The 18,224-nt window shown below is 41.5% G+C and overlaps 1 protein-coding gene across 1 annotated transcript in view; it reads left to right on the top strand.

Moving 5' to 3' along the window:
• Positions 1 to 12,933: 12,933 nt before the first annotated feature.
• COL4A1 (collagen type IV alpha 1 chain) overlaps positions 12,934 to 18,224 on the top strand; it is a 146,345-nt gene continuing 141,054 nt past the window's right edge. Inside the window, exon 1 of the mRNA XM_039517805.1 lies at positions 12,934 to 13,112. Within this exon, the coding sequence (XP_039373739.1) occupies positions 12,942 to 13,112 (171 nt within the window). The 5' untranslated portion in view covers positions 12,934 to 12,941. The remainder of the gene's footprint in view (positions 13,113 to 18,224) is intronic.

The raw sequence follows: 18,224 nt of genomic DNA, 5'->3' as shown, positions 1-18,224 counted from the left end.
TTCTCCTGCATGTTGTAAGATGGGACTAAAAGGGGGCTGCCTGGAGAGAGATGGGCTCCACCAGTTTAGAAATTTGCTTAAGACACACCACATGATGCCTCTCCTCTTACATATGCACAATTCCCATGAATTTACACTTGTGTATGTATAGGAGGAAGGACCATAGTGAATAGATTCAGGCAGACATGTTTATTGAGGGGCTTCACTACTATAATAATATACATCTAGTTTATTTAAAGATATTACTAAGGGTGGACAACTGTACCAAGCAGGTAACTGGAAACCAAGAACGCTTTGCACAAATGCTGGTTCTGCCATCGACTTGCTTTGCGATTCATGGATACTAAGGCCAGAAGGGCCCCCTGTGATCATCTAGAATGACCCCCTGCATAACACAGGCCATAGAACCTCCCCAAAATAATTCTGGTTTGAGCTAGAAACATATCTTTTAGAAAAAACATCCACCAAAACCTTTGGCAAATTGTAAATTACCTTGACTATTAAAAATATACACCTTATTTTCAGTCTGAATTTGTCTAGCTTTGATTTCCAGCCATTGTATCTTGTTCACTGTTGTCTGCTAGATTAAAACCCATTATCAAATATTTGGTCCCCACGTTGGTACGTATAGACTGTAATCAAGTCAGGTCTTAACATTCTCTTTGTCAGGCTAAACAGATTGAGGGTCCTTGAGTCTATCACTATAAGACATGTTTTCCATCCTTTAATCATTTTTTGTGACTCTTTTCTGAACCCTCTCCAATTTAATCAATATCCTTCTTGAATTGCGGGTACCAGAAATGGACACAAGATTTCCATAGTAGTAGCAATAGAGCCAAATACAGAGGTAATATAACTTCTCTATACCTACTGGAAACTCCCCTGTGCATGCAGCTAAGGATCACATTTGCCATTTTGGCCTCCGTGTCACACTGGGAGCTCATGTTCATTTGATTATCCACCATAACCCTTTTTCAGTCACTTCATCCCATGATTGAGTCTCCCTTCGTGAAAGTATGGCCTGCATTTTATGTTTCTTGAAGTATGGCCTTACATTTTAATATGGCCAAATGTATATTGTTTGATTGCACCTATCATACCAATTTTCCAGGTCAATGTTTCTTCCAGGTAGGTGGTAAAAATAATCCCTGTGGGACCCTGCCCCACTATAAACATACACACTCAGTGATTATTTCCCTGTTTATAATAACATTTCAAGACTTATCAGTTAACCAGTGTTTAATCCATTTAATATATGCTATCTTGATTTTGTATCATTCTAGCTTCTTTGCTAAAACATCATGTGGTACCAAGTCAAATGCCTTACAGAAATCTAAATATACCAACACTGTTACCTTTATCAACCAGGCTTGTGGTTTCATTAAAAGAAAAAGTTAGTTTGACAAGATCTAACTTTAGTAGCTGCTGTTGAGAATCCTCCTTAGACTTTCAATTTCAATAGCAACTATCATCATCATCATCTGAATACCTAATTTGTTTTTTCTCCCAGATACAGAAAAGAAATATTTTTCAATATTTCTGCTTTTTCTGCACTATTACTGTCAGTTCTACCATTTCCATCTAATAATGGACCCTGATATACTTAAAAAACTCCTTTTTATTGTCTTTAACTCTGCCGGCTATAGATTTCTCCTTGTGTCCTCTTGCTTCCCTTATCAATTTTGTACAGTTTCTAGCATCTAATTTCATATTGCTGCTTTCACTTCCCCTATAAGCCAGGCTGAGTTTTTAACCAGATTCCTTGATTGTGGCTTTTGGGGCATATAGTAAAATATTCTTAAATAGCTCCCAAGTATAATTCACAATTTTCTGTTTAAATTCTTTCTTCCAGTTGCTTTGGTTTTGATTTCAGCTTTGTGACACCTAAGCACCTACTAACTTTTAGTTCTGTGATCAGTTCTTCTCTTTGTCAAAATGCGATCTAATATACAATTCCCCCATGTTGACTGCAGCATTTTTTGACTCAATCATTTTTAGAAATTCCAAGGGCATTTCAATATTTGCAGCATGTCATATGATATATGATACTGCAGGTTTTTTCCGCTATACATAATAGATAGGTGCTTAAGGAGCCAGTCTTCCTGTTCTCTAGGGTGACTTGGTCATCTGTAGCAGACACCAACTAGTACCCTATCTTGTTCTTTATCTATTAGCACATTAAGTTAGTGACTTTGAAACAGGTAAAGCCATTTTTGACATAGAGTGCTATCCCACCCCCTTTTGCCCACTCAATCCTTCCTAAGCAAGTTATATCCAGTATTTTTGACATTCCAATCATATGGATCTTTCCAGCTGACCAACTAGATTGAATTTATATTCATAAAAAAGTAATTCCCAGTCCTCTTCTTAGTTACCCAGTCTCCGAACATTGGTGTATAGGCAATTTAAATAATTTCTTTTCTTCGTACGTCTTAGTGTCCTGATTCATTTTGTTCTTGGCATCCTCATTTTGTGCTAAATGAATGCTCACTTGTTCCCCCTTTCCACCCTCCCATTTTGCTACAAAGCTATAAAACCACAGTTATACCAACTCCATTGTATGGAAGTGAAACATGGGCACTGAGGAATGCTGAAAAACACCGAATTACTGTTTCAATTCTCATCATCTTGGTCAGTTGCTTCATATCCAGGGCCGGCTCCAGGCACCAGCCCAGCAAGCAAGTGCTTGGGGCAGCCAATGGAGAGGGGTGGCACGTCCAGCTCTTCAGCGGCAATTCGGTAGCAGGTCCCTCACTCCCTGTTGGAGGGAAGGACCAGCCGCTGAATTGCCGCCGAAGACTGAAGCAGCAGCGGTAGAACTGATCGCAATCGTGGCTTTTGTTTTGTTGTGGTTTTTTTGCTGCTTGGGGTGGCAAAAACCCTGGAGCCAGCCCTGTTCATATCAGGGGCAGGATAAGATCAGAAATGGGGATATTTGAAGCTGAACCTAGCATCCTCCTCCATCAGCACTGATTTAGTTTCAGTGGCTTTCTTCGTATGAACATATTCTAAGAATGAAAGACCATCCAATTCTGAAGTGTGTACACCAAGGAATGCTTCTATGCAGCCAGCAATCACACAGGGCCCCAAAAGCATCAGTGGCACAAAAGGATTGTATACTCAGTTTCTGTCCATCACTGGAAATCAAACGATCTTAAGCACCTTGCCAGAGATCAATCCTGCTGGTGCTCGATTTGCAAGGATGTCACATCCCTTTGGAATTTGCCATGCTGCTGATTTACCTGAATTAAACTTTCCCTCTCTCCTCCCCCCCCTCCCCCGCAATTTAGTAATGATTAGAAAATAGGAACTGCTATATAAATTTTATCTCCAAAGCATGTTACAGACCTCACTGAGTAATTCTTATTACACCCCCATGGGACAGGTATCTGTCCTCATTTTACACATGGGAAAACTAATGGAAGAGAGGTTAAATGTTTTTTCCCAAACTGATTTACAGGGGTTCCTGGGTCCCAGCTCCATCTTTTCACCATTAGCTCCCGATGACAGATCTTGTCTTCTTAATTATTTGTTAAGCATTAAGCACACTTTTGGTGCTATATAAATAGACCACAGGGTGCCTGCTGGCAGGGAGTCCCCTGTAAGGGTGCTTGGGCTCTGGAATTGCTGTCCTGCCCTTGTCTGAATTAGCTTAGATTTATCAACTTTCAGAGCATGGTGCAGAGCCCACTTGTTTAATCTTTTCTTTGATAATGAATGGGGATGTTAGTATTTAGTTATGAGCTGTCACTTGATAGATGGGGTGAACTGATTACAATTACAAACTAACTACAGTATAAATAACTGCAGAGTGTTTGGATCCTGTGTATGGCTGCTTTTTATTGTTTATAAACATAAAGAAGTCTAATAGTTGTGCTTTTTAGCAAACTTGTTTTTTTTAAATAAACTATGTACAAATATTTAGGGCTCTATTCTTGCTTTGATCAATATGTCTACTTACTCTGACCTCCATATGAGGAATGTGGGTTTCGACAACGGATTGATTTTATATCGCTGTCTTTCCCATCACTCACAAAACTGCTATAGAACAGAATGGATTTTCAGCTTCAGTTGTAAATTTATTTCAGTTTGTGCTATAAAAGTTATTTAAGCAGAAAAATAGGTTTAATTAGTATGTCAGTAAACCAAAAAATAGACTTTTCCCTGGATGGTTATGAAACATGTTTTTATTTACCAAACACAATAAGCAGTTCAAACAGTACAATAAAAATTATGTTCTGTTTTTTTATGAGTTCAGATTTTGCCAGCTTCCTGTCTAGTCAACAAGAGAAAAAAATGGAGAAGACTGATAATTTTGTTTCCTTTAGCCGCTGGCAAATGTTACATACTAAAAAAAGATGTCCTGTGACTGTTTCACTCCACCCTAGTTATGCTCAAACCTCTAAATTATTATTAATCTGGCTTTTCAAAATGTGGATGTTTTTAATTTTGGCTATTCCCATAAAGATACAGCATAGACAGACAAGACCAGCCTTTTTGTGTCTGAGCCAGCTGGATAAATAATGTGGGTAGCGATCAAAAAATGAATTATTTCGAAGAGTTCTAATTAACTAGAAGCCCTACCATAATTGTACTGAACAAAGTAAGAGGCAATATGTTGCTTAAAAGTCATTAGCTTTGGTGCAAATTCACACAAATGACTCATTAAAACTGTGCTTATTTTCAGTATATCACTCATTTAGCCTTTATCAATCCCATTTCAGTCCAAACTGTTTATTTGGAACAGAGAGCATATTATATATAGGAAGAGCTGCAAACCGGTGTGAAAATTCCTATGTAAGGGTTAACAGGGGAGGTAGGGGAAATCACTCCAGTCTCTACTGATTTTCATTGCTCTTCTCTAAATTCCCTCCAGTGTTTCAAATATATCTAGTAATTAGGTGCCTAGAAGTGAACATACTACACTAAGGCTTTGTCTGTGCTACCAGCTATGGGTGCGATTCCCCTGCTCATGGACACATACTTGCACTAGCCCATATTGAGCTAGCATGAGTATAAATAGCAGCATAATGTAACATGGGGAGCAGAGGCACAGCTGAGCTGTGCCAAGTATATACTCACTCATTTCAGACAGGTTTTTACTTTGCATGGGGAATTACATCCCAAGCTCACAGTGTAGACATAGTCTAAGTGGGATTGCACCTAGCTATACAGAGAGGGCCTATTACATCCTTGCTCTGTGATGTATCTGCATATGCAGCCTCAAACAACACTAGCCTTTTTTACTGCCATATCACATTGGAAACATATCAGATTTGCAGTCAGTTGTTACTACTTTGCCTTGTTCAACAGTACTGCCTTGTATGTTTCTCACATCCATTGAATTGTATTTGGATAGCTTCCCTTTCCCCCTCCCCCCAGTGTGTTAACTTGCGTTGTTTCCAGGTCATAATTTTATTTTTTTCCTTCCATGGTTTCTTATCTCTGTCAGATATGGCAGAAGCTAACCACAATGTAGGAATGCAGTTAAATATAGGAAAGGACTGTTGTGCTTAAAATCATGTCAGGATAGACAATCCCTAACTGAGAAAGCTAATGCATTCTTGAGACTGCAGCAATGCTCATGGATCCCCAGAATGAAGCCCAGCCACATGGAGCGCATTTTGTGTCTCCTGATTTGACCTTAAATACCAAAATCTACAACCCTTACTCAAAAGATACTCTCACTGACCTCAATAGGAGTTTTGCCTGTACATGGACTATAGGATTTGCCCCTAAAAGCTTTTATAAAAAGACTAACAGTCTATTTGTTTTTGCAAGTGATTTTCAGATACAGAAATCAATAAAACTGTTTAAAAGATTTCTTCATTAAGAAAGACAATACAGTATCTTGTTCATAGTCCTATTTTCCTTCTACAATAAATCAGAAGCTCTCTTTAAAAAAATTGATGATTTAATTAAAAATGCACATAGAAACAGTAACAACTGTGCTTCAAAACAGATGAAAGAATTGTTAATGCTTCTTTGCACCATGCAGGAGGCAAGGCTATTTCTTCTGTAATACCAGGCATTTCAGCTACGTACCTTGGCTGCCCAGTAAACTAAACAAAATTCTCTAAAACTGTTAATCAACAGTTAATACATTCTGACCAGGAAGTGCAAGGCATTCCATCAACTCTAGTAGCAACCACAACTTTTCAACATCTTTGTCAAACATTGGACTTAAAAGGGAAGCAGTGCGTTTAGATTACTTCACAGCCAGCCAAAATCTACTAAACGACTGATTTTTATTTTATAAGTCTACTTTCCTTATGCATAGCTCAAAGTACCCTCAAACAGGTTGACCCTGTGAAATACTATCACTGCTACTATACAAATCTATAATAAAATAACACAACGGAACATTAAAATCATTGTTTCAGACTACTGATTGCAAACACCTGCACTTCAAATGTCTTTAGTAGCAAACAGACCGCACTAGAAGCATCATTGCCTAAATTTAACTGTGTCTGATTTGCATATGCAAAACTAGGTTATAAACCTAGAACAAAATGTGAATTGGTTGGTTGGGGGAGCAGTGGAGGGGTGTCACACAAAGGGTTTATTACATGCATATCTCTAGTACCTGCAAAACGGGGGTGGGGGGGATTACAAAAGCCCCATAGGCTTTTGTCCACATGCCAGTCAGCAATGCATCTGGAATTTTTCTTTCTCACAGTGTTTCAAACTCAACTCGTAACTTAGCCAAGAGATGATGCCTATTCCTCTTGCCTGAGAAAGTGAATGACTGTGTTTCATTTTTCTTCATGTTCAGATTAGTATACTGTAACTGCTGCATGATGATCTGAACATTTCGGAGGCACCCTGCTTAACACTGGATATATTACCAAAGGTCAGGTCCTAATCTTTAAGATCCCTTATGGACTAACATTTTGCTATTTTAGGGTTCAATCCTGCAACAAATTATATACCCTCTGTTTTAAACCATGCAGTGTTTTCAGAGCACAATATAAATCCCACCATTTTACATGAGCCTCCTCTTAGTAAGGAGATGAAAGTTGAAGAAGGTAATCTTCTGACAAATAGAGAGAGAAGAACAGAGATAAGAATAGAAAATAGAAATAAATTCATTTTTCTTTTAAAGGCAGGTTGGGATGGGGTGTCCATGCCACACAAGCTGTGAGAGGGTTAATGTGGCCCGAAGGGGCCAATTAATCTTAGATGTGGCATCCAGAAGGGAATGAGGAAGAGGCTACGGGGAGGAGGTATGTAGTTACTGCGTAGAGGGAAAGAGAGTTGGCCAGTGACATGGAGGAGATCCAGGGGAGAGTAAGCTGTGGGTTTGTGCTCTGGACCAGGGAGTCTGGCAAGAGGCCGAGAAGGATGAAGTGGCCATAGGGAGCAGAGGAATCTCCAGAGACAGAGAGGTGGGTCAGGAAGGAGCCCAGGAAAACAATAACAGGGTCTGAGACTGAGCAGACCTGGGTTGCTAGCAATGTTCCCTCTAATTTTTTACATCCATGTGTGGAATGAATTTTGTTATGTGCACCAATAGGGAAGTGATGTGTTGCGGGGGTGGGGCCGAGGGGTTTGGAGTGTGGGAGGGAGCTCAGGTCTGAGGCAGAGGGTTGGATTGCAAGGGGGTGAGGGCTCCAGCTGAGGATGTGGGCTCTGGGATTGGGCTGAGGATGAGGGGCTTGGGGTGCAGGCTGCCCCGGGGCTATGGCAGGGAGAGCGGACTCCCCACAGCCCTCTCTTGCTGCAACAGCCCAGGGCCGGGGAGAGGCGCCTTTCCGCACTGTGTGCCTGCACGGTCGTTGATAGCCTGCTGCGCAGCCGCGCAGCTTAGAGGGAACTTATGTTGCTAGTGATCAGATCCCTGAGCTGGAACCTGGAGTAGAGGGCAAGGCTGGATTCCCCTACCAGCCACTGGGAAAGTGACACAGACTCTGGAGACCTGGAACACAAGATTGGCTGAAACAGCGTCAGACAGCTTGTCCAGTGGGCCTTTGTTATTCTGAAAGGGGGATACTACATAGTGACTTGGCCGGAGGGCTGAGTCACAAAGCGGGAACACCCTGAGTCATGGAGAGAAGGACCACACACACCTCCTGAGCAACTGACAGAAGAGGGTGGGTGACAGGGCAAGAGCTAATTCTCAGACACAGCCACAGGGAGGTACACTTGTGGTGAGTGGACCCTTTTACATAGCTGCAGAATCAAGGAGTATGGCACAGTATGATCCTTTAAGGACAAGTTTAATACAACCATTAATTTTGTATTTATTTTTCCAGATTATTATGGTGATGGGAACATTCTTACTGCTTAAAGATCACCAGATACTTTGGGGGCACATGACCCCAACATCCCCTTTCCTCCTTTCCCAAGAGTACCAAGTGGGCTATAGCACTCCGCTGGATTTCCCCAGGGGAGTAGCTCTTTCTCTTTATAAAAGCTTTTAGGGGCAAATCCTATAGTCCATGTACAGGCAAAACTCCTATTGAGGTCAGTGAGAGTATCTTTTGAGTAAGGGTTGTAGATTTTGGTATTTAAGGTCAAATCAGGAGACACAAAATGCGCTCCATGTGGCTGGGCTTCATTCTGGGGATCCATGAGCATTGCTGCAGTCTCAAGAATGCATTAGCTTTCTCAGTTAGGGATTGTCTATCCTGACATGATTTTAAGCACAACAGTCCTTTCCTATATTTAACTGCATTCCTACATTGTGGTTAGCTTCTGCCATATCTTGGTCCAGGACCAAATGGCGTCCCAGACAAGGAGCGTCTTTGGCACCCCCTCCTCTATTTGTTACACTTTTGAATACCTTATTTTTATTTAAAAATAACAACTAGAAAGCTTATGCCCAAATAAATCTGTTAGTCTTTAAGGTGCCACCGGACTCCTCATTGTTTTTGTGCATACAGACTAACAGAGCTACCCTTCTGATACTTATTTTTATTTGCATTTGTAGCTCACTTCATGACTTTGATGCACAATTTGCATGCATGATTTATCCCTGTCATATAAGACCATAAATCTGCATGCTAGGATCTGTAAATCTTTATTTATTCATGCCATATAGAATCAAATAAAAAATTTGTTTCCTCTAAGCTTATAGAAACGTTTATATTGTTGCATAGCTATGGGTTCGATGGGATATTTCTGGTGTCTCAGTGTCTGGTATCTCATTAAATATGTCCTTTATTAGTCACGACTTACACTCTTCAAGTCTTAAAACACAGGTACACTTCCACAATAACACAATGAAACAAGGTTCACAATATTACAGCTGGGCTCTCACTTCACTTCAGTTCATTTTTATATCTCACTGACTGATGGCAACACACCACTCCTTATATACCCATGAGGGTATACATTCTAGGAGGTTTGAGGAAAATGTAGTTCTCAGAAAGTCTGGAAGATTCCATGAGATTCTACAAAGATCCAGGACATTCTAGGAGGTTAGTGAAAAATGAATCCACATACGGAATAACAAACATTTTACTTCAAACATTCTATTTTCCCTTCTGTCAGTAACAAAAAAACAGCACCCTGAGCCCAGCGCCCCCATAAGCCCATTAGCCTGCCCCTAAATCCAGCCCTGAGCACAGGTTTCCATTAGGTTTACTCCCTCCTTGTTTGCCACAGGATGGGTCTTCACATAACTTTACAGTGGTCAGCCAGGAGAATTATCTTGCCAACCAGCATATTTAGCCTCTGTGACTGATAGCCAAGAGGAAACCCTCTATTTTAGAGCTCACCTTGGGATCCCATGTACCATTTTAAATTTATTCCCTCCCTGTTTACTAATATTGGTCAGCCAAGTAAGGGAAACCCTTGCTCCTGCCCCATGTATAAGGATGTAGGTTGAATATAGTGATTGGGCGGGGCAGAATGGAGACCACACTCCAGGGGTGGAAATATATTTGTGGAATAGAAAGCACTATCCAAGCTTGAGTTGTCAATAATGCTTGAAGATCCAGCAGCCACAGAAGTTGCCTGAGTGCTGTGCAGAGCCTTGAGCCACCAAGACAGAATATAAAAAGATCTTTGTTACTTTTCTTTGTGGGTGGGATTATGGTACAAAACAACTGAATACTTAACACTTAGAACAGTAGCTATGTGTTCAGGAACTGTAAACCATTGCGATAAAAAAAACCCACACAGTAGGAAGTGGGATGCTTTTTGGATGCTAGGGGAGATTTTGTCTGGTTGAGACACAGTCCTACAGAATTATGCAGAAGTGTTCAGAAATAGCCACTAATTTCGGATGCCTCAAATTTTGGGTGCTCCACTTGAGACACCTTGGGTCTGTTTTTTCCATAGCACAGAACACCCACAGCTTCCATGGATTTCAAATGAAGTTGTGTGTCCTTGATACACCTGAAAACCAGGGTCAGCATGGTGTCAAGTATCAGAGGGGTAGCCGTGTTAGTCTGGATCTATAAAAAGAGACAAAGAGTCCTGTGGCACCTTATAGACAAACAGAAATATTGGAACATAAGCTTTCATGGGTGAATACCCACTTCATGCATCTGACGAAGTGGGTATTCACCCACGAAAGCTTATGCTCCAGTACTTCTGTTAGTCTATAAGGTGCCACGGGACTCAGGGGCAGCATGCTTCAGGTTAAGTAACAAAAGCCAGAAGCCACTCTTAGCTTCTAAGGTGTCTATCATCTACTAATGAAAAGGAGGATTTAAGATATTCACACTGATTATCATGGGTGTTGTGCACATGAATCCCTGTATAGATACTGTGTGCAGTAGGGCCTGGAAATAGCCTCAGACTCAAAGTATAAGTTTCAAGGATTTTGATTAATCTTTTTCATAAAAAACTGGAGTCTAACATTATTTCTCCCGCTACTGCATGTTCATAGTTGCTATTAATACATAGAAGCATACAGAGATGGCAGAATATTCTGCTTCATGTCACAGGAAAAGAACAGGTTGCTTTGGACTTTCCAAGAAACTGAAACACATTGTGGGTGGCAGCAAGACTATTACAGAGTCAGTCAGTAGAACTGTCTGTGTACTGAAAATGGTTTGTTTAGGCTAGAAAGAGGAGAACTACAAGTCTTGGATTAAGGTCTCAACCTCGCACCTTTGCTAACCTGGCCAAGTTTGCATCAGTGCAAAGAGGAAAGATATAGAATACAATGGGAAATACAAAACAAACAAACAATGATTAAATCTGATTTAACAGTTTCCTTACATTACAAAGGGATATGTGTCTTTTCAAAGGCATTTGAGAAAATACTTTGAAGTAAATGTAAGAAAAATCTAAGAAAGTCCAAGAGAAGACACTGATTCTGAATAGTTGATCAGAAATTGTTGCTGTAATGCCGGGATAGGCAATTATTTTTTGTTAAAGTCCAAATTTCTTGGTCAAGGTGTAGTCAAGGTCCAGACTCCAGAGAAAATAATTTAAAAAATGATAAAGTAAATAAGAAGATTTCAGGGTCCTTTCAAAAGTGTCTGGTAGTCCAGAGATAGCCCGTGCTCTGACTGTTGACTACTCTTGCTGGAATGCCTCAGTATCCAAACCATACTTGGGATTTTTTACTTCTCCTTTGAAAATGTAAACTAAATTGGAGTTCTTAAAAAGGAAAGGAGATTAAAAACAACTGGATAAATAGGCAATTGGCAACCACAATTATTTTACACTAGCAAACAAAGAATAATATTTTATATAGGCAGTGATAGTCATTTTAATTTCTTAAAAGCAAAAATATTTTAATAGTGATGTCAGAGAGATCTTGATAGCATTTAGTAATCAATTAACTGCTTAGAATTGTGCTTGAGGACCAGGAATGAAATCTCTGACATTCTGAAATTCAGTAAATATTTTGATTTATCAGTTATTACACAGTTTACAGAATACAGTGTTCTATCTTACTAAGCCTTGGATAAAAGATATTTTCTTCACCCTTATGGCAAAATAAATAATAAAAAATATCTTTGATGGAAGAGTTCTATGCTGTCTATAGTTTTGTGGAAACATCCTGTAGAATTCTGTAACACTAATTTAATTCTCCATTAAATCTGACAGAATAGTTAAACCTATTTTATAATTTCCTATTACATTCCATATAATTTTCATAGCTGTAACCTATTTGGTTTCTAAAAACTGGACAGATATTTTAAATATTGCCTTTATTTGAAGTTTGGATCAGACTTTGATACAGTGCCTAGATCAGGGTTTCTCAAACAGGGGTTGCCGCTTCTGTAGGGAAAGCCCCTGGCGGGCCGGGCCGGTGTGTTTACCTGCCCCGTCCGCAGGTCCAGCCGATCGCAGCTCCCACTGGCTGCGGATTGTAGATAGCCACGGACTTGCAGGGGCGAAAGAAAATGCAGGCCTGTTATTTACCAGGCTGCACGTGACAACAGACTATATTGGTAAGGGATGCAAGGAGAGTGTGGATCACTATGCAAACTGCAGACACACACACACACTAAACTTAATCAATTTAAAAGTTTTATTGGGGATAATTACAAGGGGTAAGGGAGCAGTGTATGATTAGCTAATAGAGTTAATGAAACTTAAAACACACAATGACTAAAATATCTACTAACAATATTTATAAACAAAGATGCAGCATTTAGTAATAACTGATACTTACAAATACAAACCAACGCATAACGACCGGCAAACGTAGAAGCTCTGTTTGAAACACGTGAGCTGAGAGAGAGGCTTTGAGGTGATCAGGCTCGGTTACGGGTATACACAGGATACACGGGTATACACAGGATTCGTTTTTCTTTCTCCTCTCCCTGCCTGCACATGGCAGGCAGGCCATAAAGTACCCACTATGACATCATAGAAGTGTCATAGGGGACGGGGCCCAAAACCTGTTTGTGTTCGTTTCTGATTGGCACAAGCGAAGTTAACACCATGTAGGGGAGCAGGTGCCTTAAAGTCTGGCTTCGCCCCCAAAAGGTGAGGAAATGCATATTGGTTTAGAATGCGTACAACACTGAATGACAAAAGAAGAGGCCAGGGCAATACCGGTATGGGCAAGTTTTACAGGATGCAGACAGGAACTCATCTCAACACGGATCACTGCTCCGGTCCAATGGGAGTTACTGGAAGCGGCGGCCAGTAAGTCCCTCAGCGCGCGCCACGATCGGCCGGACCTGCGGATGGGGCAGGTAAACACACCGGCCTGGTCCCCCAGGGGCTTTCCCTACAGAAGCGGTGACCCCAGTTTGAGAAACCCTGGCCTAGATGTTTCTTATATTAATACGTGGGGAGGTACTGAATTGACAAAACTGGAAACTGAGGTGCCTTGTTTGTCCACAGTACAAGGACATTATGGGAAGCCCCGTCTATTGGAATGTTTGCAGCTAGGCTAGACGCAACACTGGAAAATGTATTCTTGAGAACAAACCTATATTAACAGAGTGATGATTTCCGTAATTCTACTGACAATGGCAATGGAAGCTGTCCCACAAGTGTACCTGCAGTTGTGATCCAGAAAGAGAATCTGAAGAGGGAAAGGGTTGTTAATTCTCCTTTTCCATTCAGTCCTTAATTTCTCTTCTGAGATTGCCATCTATTGTCAATCGCAATAGTGGTTTGGGTGAGTTTTATTTTCTCTTTAAAGTTACGTGAACACTGGACCTGTGAAGGACTGAGCTGAGACAACCATAAGCTTTGAACAGGAGGAATCAGATTTAATCATTGTTTGTTTGTTTTGTATTTCCCATTGTATTCTATATCTTTCCTCTTTGCACTGATGCAAACTTGGCCAGGTTAGCAAAGGTGCGAGGTTGAAACAGCAACGTTCAGTTATTGCTGACTAGAGCAGAATTTAAAACAGTGACCTAGAGGTAAAAGCTCTATTACCCATAACCAGTCCCCAGGTCAAAGCAGTTCCCCAGACAGCAGTAATTAACATCCACCCACAGTTAGCAGGGAAAACAGGCAAGGAGATAAATAAAAGTGAGTTGCCAAGTTATTTTATGGAGTGGAGGAGCAAGTACAGGAGACAGGGTCAATATGCTTGTGAAAATAGAAAACAAAAAGTTCCATTCCCTCACAGTTATTTATTGCCTCTATAGACTTCTCAAATCTATAATTTTAAGAAGCGAGAACCGTGCTCAAACTTTTTTTTTTTTAAATCTACCTCCAGCCTTTCTTCAATTGGCAGTACTGAGAAGCGAAGGTAGGGCATAAATCCTCACTCCTCAACCATTCTGAGCACTGAAGTTGAAATTTACCTGTGCTGCAAAAAGCCCAAGTAAATGGGTTTTGTATGGGGCACTAAGTAGGGTTGAAAGGGGGATGGAGTTCCCACTCTCAGTATCTGAGTAGGACACAGCCACTGCTATTTCACCCCTTCACCTGGAATAACAGCCACTGTTGTTCCTCAACCTCGCACAGACTATCAGGGACAATATGAGTAGTTGTGGATCACATGGTCCCCTTCCAAGCCTCCCATTTTCTTGACAATAAGAGATGTGCAGATCCACTCCCATCCTACTCATACACAGCTAGTCTATCGCTGCTGCATTTGTGTATGTAAAATGGCCTTCTAAAAATCCCTTCTGTTCCATGGATCAACTCCACCCAGAAGGAGAAGCATCTGATATGAGTTTCACAATTCAATTCTAACTGGCAAGTGCAATTAATAAATAAAAAAACCTTAATCTTTAGAGTTCACTTGAGCCTAGCCTAGCCTAGGATAAAAGGTGTAATTTTTAAAAGTGTTAGCAAACACATTTTAACAAACATGTTTGAAAGCCCTGATGTAGGAAGGGCAAGTCATTCCTTCTAGACAGGGCCGGCTCCAGACCCCAGCGCGCCAAGCGCACGCTTGGGGCGGCATTTTGCCGGCAGGGCGGCAGCTGGCTCCGGCGGACCTTCCGCAGTCATGCCTGCGGGAGGTCCACTGGAGCCGCGGGACCAGTGGACCTCCTGCAGACATGACTGCGGAGGGTTCGCTGGTCCCGCGGCTCGGGTGGACCTCCCACAGGCGTGCCAGCGGATGCTCCACCGGAGCCGCGGGACCAGCAGAACCTCCGCAGGCATGTCTGCAAGAGGTCCCCTGAAGCCGCGGGACCGGCGACTGCCAGAGCGCGCCCTGTGGCGCGCCACCCTGCTTGGGGTGGCGGGATTCCTAGAGCCACCCCTGCTTCTAGAGCAGTGGTTTTCAAACTTTTTTTTCTGGGAACCCAGCTGAAGAAAATTGTTGATGCCCACGACCCAACAAAGCTGGGGATGAGGGGTTTGGGAGAGGGCTCTGGGCTGGGGTAGGGGGTTGGGGTGTGGGAGGGGTTCTGGGCTCTGGGTGCAGGCTCTTGAGTGGGGCCAGGAATGGGGGGTTTGGGGTGCAGGAAGGGGTTCCAGGTTTGGGGGGGGACTCAGAGCTGGGGCAGGTGATTGGGGCGCTGACTTACCTCTGGTTCTCCCGGTCAGCGGCGCAACAGGGGTGCAACGGCAGGCTTCCCGCCTGTCCTGGCACCATGGACCAAGCTGCGCCCTGGAAGCAGTCAGCAGCAGGTCTGGCTCCTATGCAGAAGCGCACGACTCTTCTGGTCAATGGGAGTACGGAGCTGGTGGTCGGCGTGGGGGCAGCGTGTAGAGCCCTGTGGCCCCCCGCCTAGAAGCCGAACCCACTGCTGGCCACTTCCGGGGCACAGTGCGGTCTCAGAAAAGATAGGCACTAGCCTGCCTTAGCTGGGCAGCACCGCTGACGGGACTTTTAACATCCCGGTTGGTGGTGCTGACCAGAGCAAGGCGACCCAGTGCCTGACATGCCGCGACCCAATACTGGGTCGCGACCCACAGTTTGAAAAACACTGTTCTAGAGTTCATCTCAACCAGCTAACATGATAAAATAAAAGTTGCCTTGTCTACATTAGTATTTTAAAATTGTTTAAAACTTGTTAAATACACGTTTTAAAAATACACCTTTTTATCCTAGTCTAGACAAGTTGGGGACTCAAAAGTGTGGTCCACCTTGATCATCTCCAATAGCTGATTTCCTGTCTCTCTAAATTAAAGATTCCTCTTTGCACATGCACTGTGTTGGGATATAGAAATGAAGCTTCTCTGCTTGCATGTTCATCTGAAAAATGATGACTATCTTGTGCCAGTATGGTTAACAGTTCCCAAAATCTAAAGTAAATACAAATAATCCTAGAAATATTGAACTTTGGATTTTTCCATAATATCAAGCTGTTATTCCTTTTCGTGTTGCTCTTTATGGTTAAGACTCTGAAGTACAAGGTTTAACAACTTCATAAAAAGATAATGGGAAATCAAATCAGTTTAGAAAAAAACTCAATTATAGGATTTAATTCAAGTATCCCAGTAATCTCCTCCACCGTTATTTTGCCATCATATATGGTGTATGAGAGAACAGTTCAGTTAATTTCAATAGAGTTATATCTACAAGGTAAAGACCAGACTAGTAATACTGCCAGGGAGCTATTTTGACATTTTTAAATAGAGCAGGGAATGTGAAAGGAATTCAGAAGATAAGTATGCTTCATTGGCAGCACCTCCATATTTCCCTATTTGGTGGGATGTGAAACACAGACAATTATGGACCTGATTCTGTTGTCACTTAGATGGGAGTTCTACCTTTGTAAGTGTGGGTAGAACTGAATGCTGTGTTATATTAAAATACATCTGATCTTGTCCTCCTTCCCCCACAGGGCAGACTCATACACACAAAAAGCCTGGAAATGAAACATAAAACTGCCCTTTCTCTAACAAATAATCCTTGGTACACCAGAGATCTCACAACTGTGCATGATTTCAAGCTACAGTGTCTGCTGTAAATAGCCTTGACTCTAAATCCTCTTGCCTTTGCCAGTTTAACGGAATACTGTCCGAATAAAATTCACATAAAATAATCCCTAATCAGCGTTACTGATAGCTAGAGCAGTGTGAAACTAGGAGGCTCTGGTTCACAGGAGTTCATGAAATTCTTTGCTTTAGTCTGAGAATTTGTGATGCCATAGTTTTCTTCTGAGTTTAAGTTTCTAATAAACCATCAAACCTAATGCCAAGTTTTGCCCAGTTTCAAGATTAAAAAAAAAGAGGGAAGGACCCATCGAGTTGCATGTACTTCTCTCCCCAAACCACGATTCAACGCCTAAGTCTAATGTTCATGGAAAACTGTAATTTGATAATGGGTAGGTGGTGAGCTGAGATTTTTCTGATTACTGTTAGAATTATTACACCACTATGAATAGTGCACACAGCTCATATATGCAAAAATATGCTATCTTTACTGTTATCCGACTGTCACCCACTTTCCTGCATGCCTATTTACTTCACCCACTTATATCTCATATTTAAATTGGAGTAGGAAGTGTGATTTACTATGGATGGGATTTTCACTGACTTCAATGAGAACAGAGTTAAACCAATGCTAAATACTTTTTAAAATTCCACCATATCTTTGTACAGCACCTAGTACAATGGGGTCCTGACCAGGTTGAGGCTTCCAGGAGCTACTGTAATACAAGTAGTGGTGGTTGGGATAATTGCTCAAAGCTCTGCCTATATTCACTGAAAGGTTTGTGAATCTTAGCAGGCCAAAATGTCAAGTGTGTAATGAAACAAGGGCAAGTGTCACCTGTTTTTATGCTTTGTTATAAAAGTTTGGTTTAGTTCTCCCACCACCACCTGACTACGCAAGAAAAAACAATTTAAAAATGGAATTAACTTTTCTCCATTTCTGCTCTTTATTTACACAGATTTAAGATAAAATATTAGTGCTATCAGTAAACTAGAAGCAATATGATTTGAATGACGTGCAACCAGCAAGTTGTGCACATAGCTAATCTATATAACTACATGTTCCTACCACTGCTAACCTCATCCCAGTTCCTTTTTGTGTTTTGTATTAAATTAGATTGCAAGCTGTTTGGGCCAGGGACTGTCTTTCACTATGTGTTTGTACAGCACCTAGCACAATGTGGCCCTGAACCAACTAGCCAGCAAGCAGGCTGGCTGATGTTGACACACAACCTCTACTGGAAGAATCAGTATTATAAATACTACCTGTAATGATTACTCTTGAAATTGTTTACTTCTGTAGTATAGGTGATTGTCTAGGTACTGATTCCATCTTTGTATCTACCTGTGGAAATTTATACAAATTGTGCATTTTAGGGGCTGGCAATAGTCTCTACGTTAAGCTGTTTTTTAATCTGACTATAATATACTCGTTCTCAAAAAACGCTTATGAGCAGAACCAAATTGCGTTTGCTACGGCTGATCCCCCCCAAAGTGCCAGGAAAGTG

The sequence above is a fragment of the Mauremys reevesii genome, linkage group 1 (assembly GCF_016161935.1).
Source record: "Mauremys reevesii isolate NIE-2019 linkage group 1, ASM1616193v1, whole genome shotgun sequence".
NCBI lineage: Eukaryota > Metazoa > Chordata > Testudines > Geoemydidae > Mauremys > Mauremys reevesii.
Note: the sequence above shows the minus strand (reverse complement) of the source record. Positions and strands in the feature narration are given on the sequence as shown.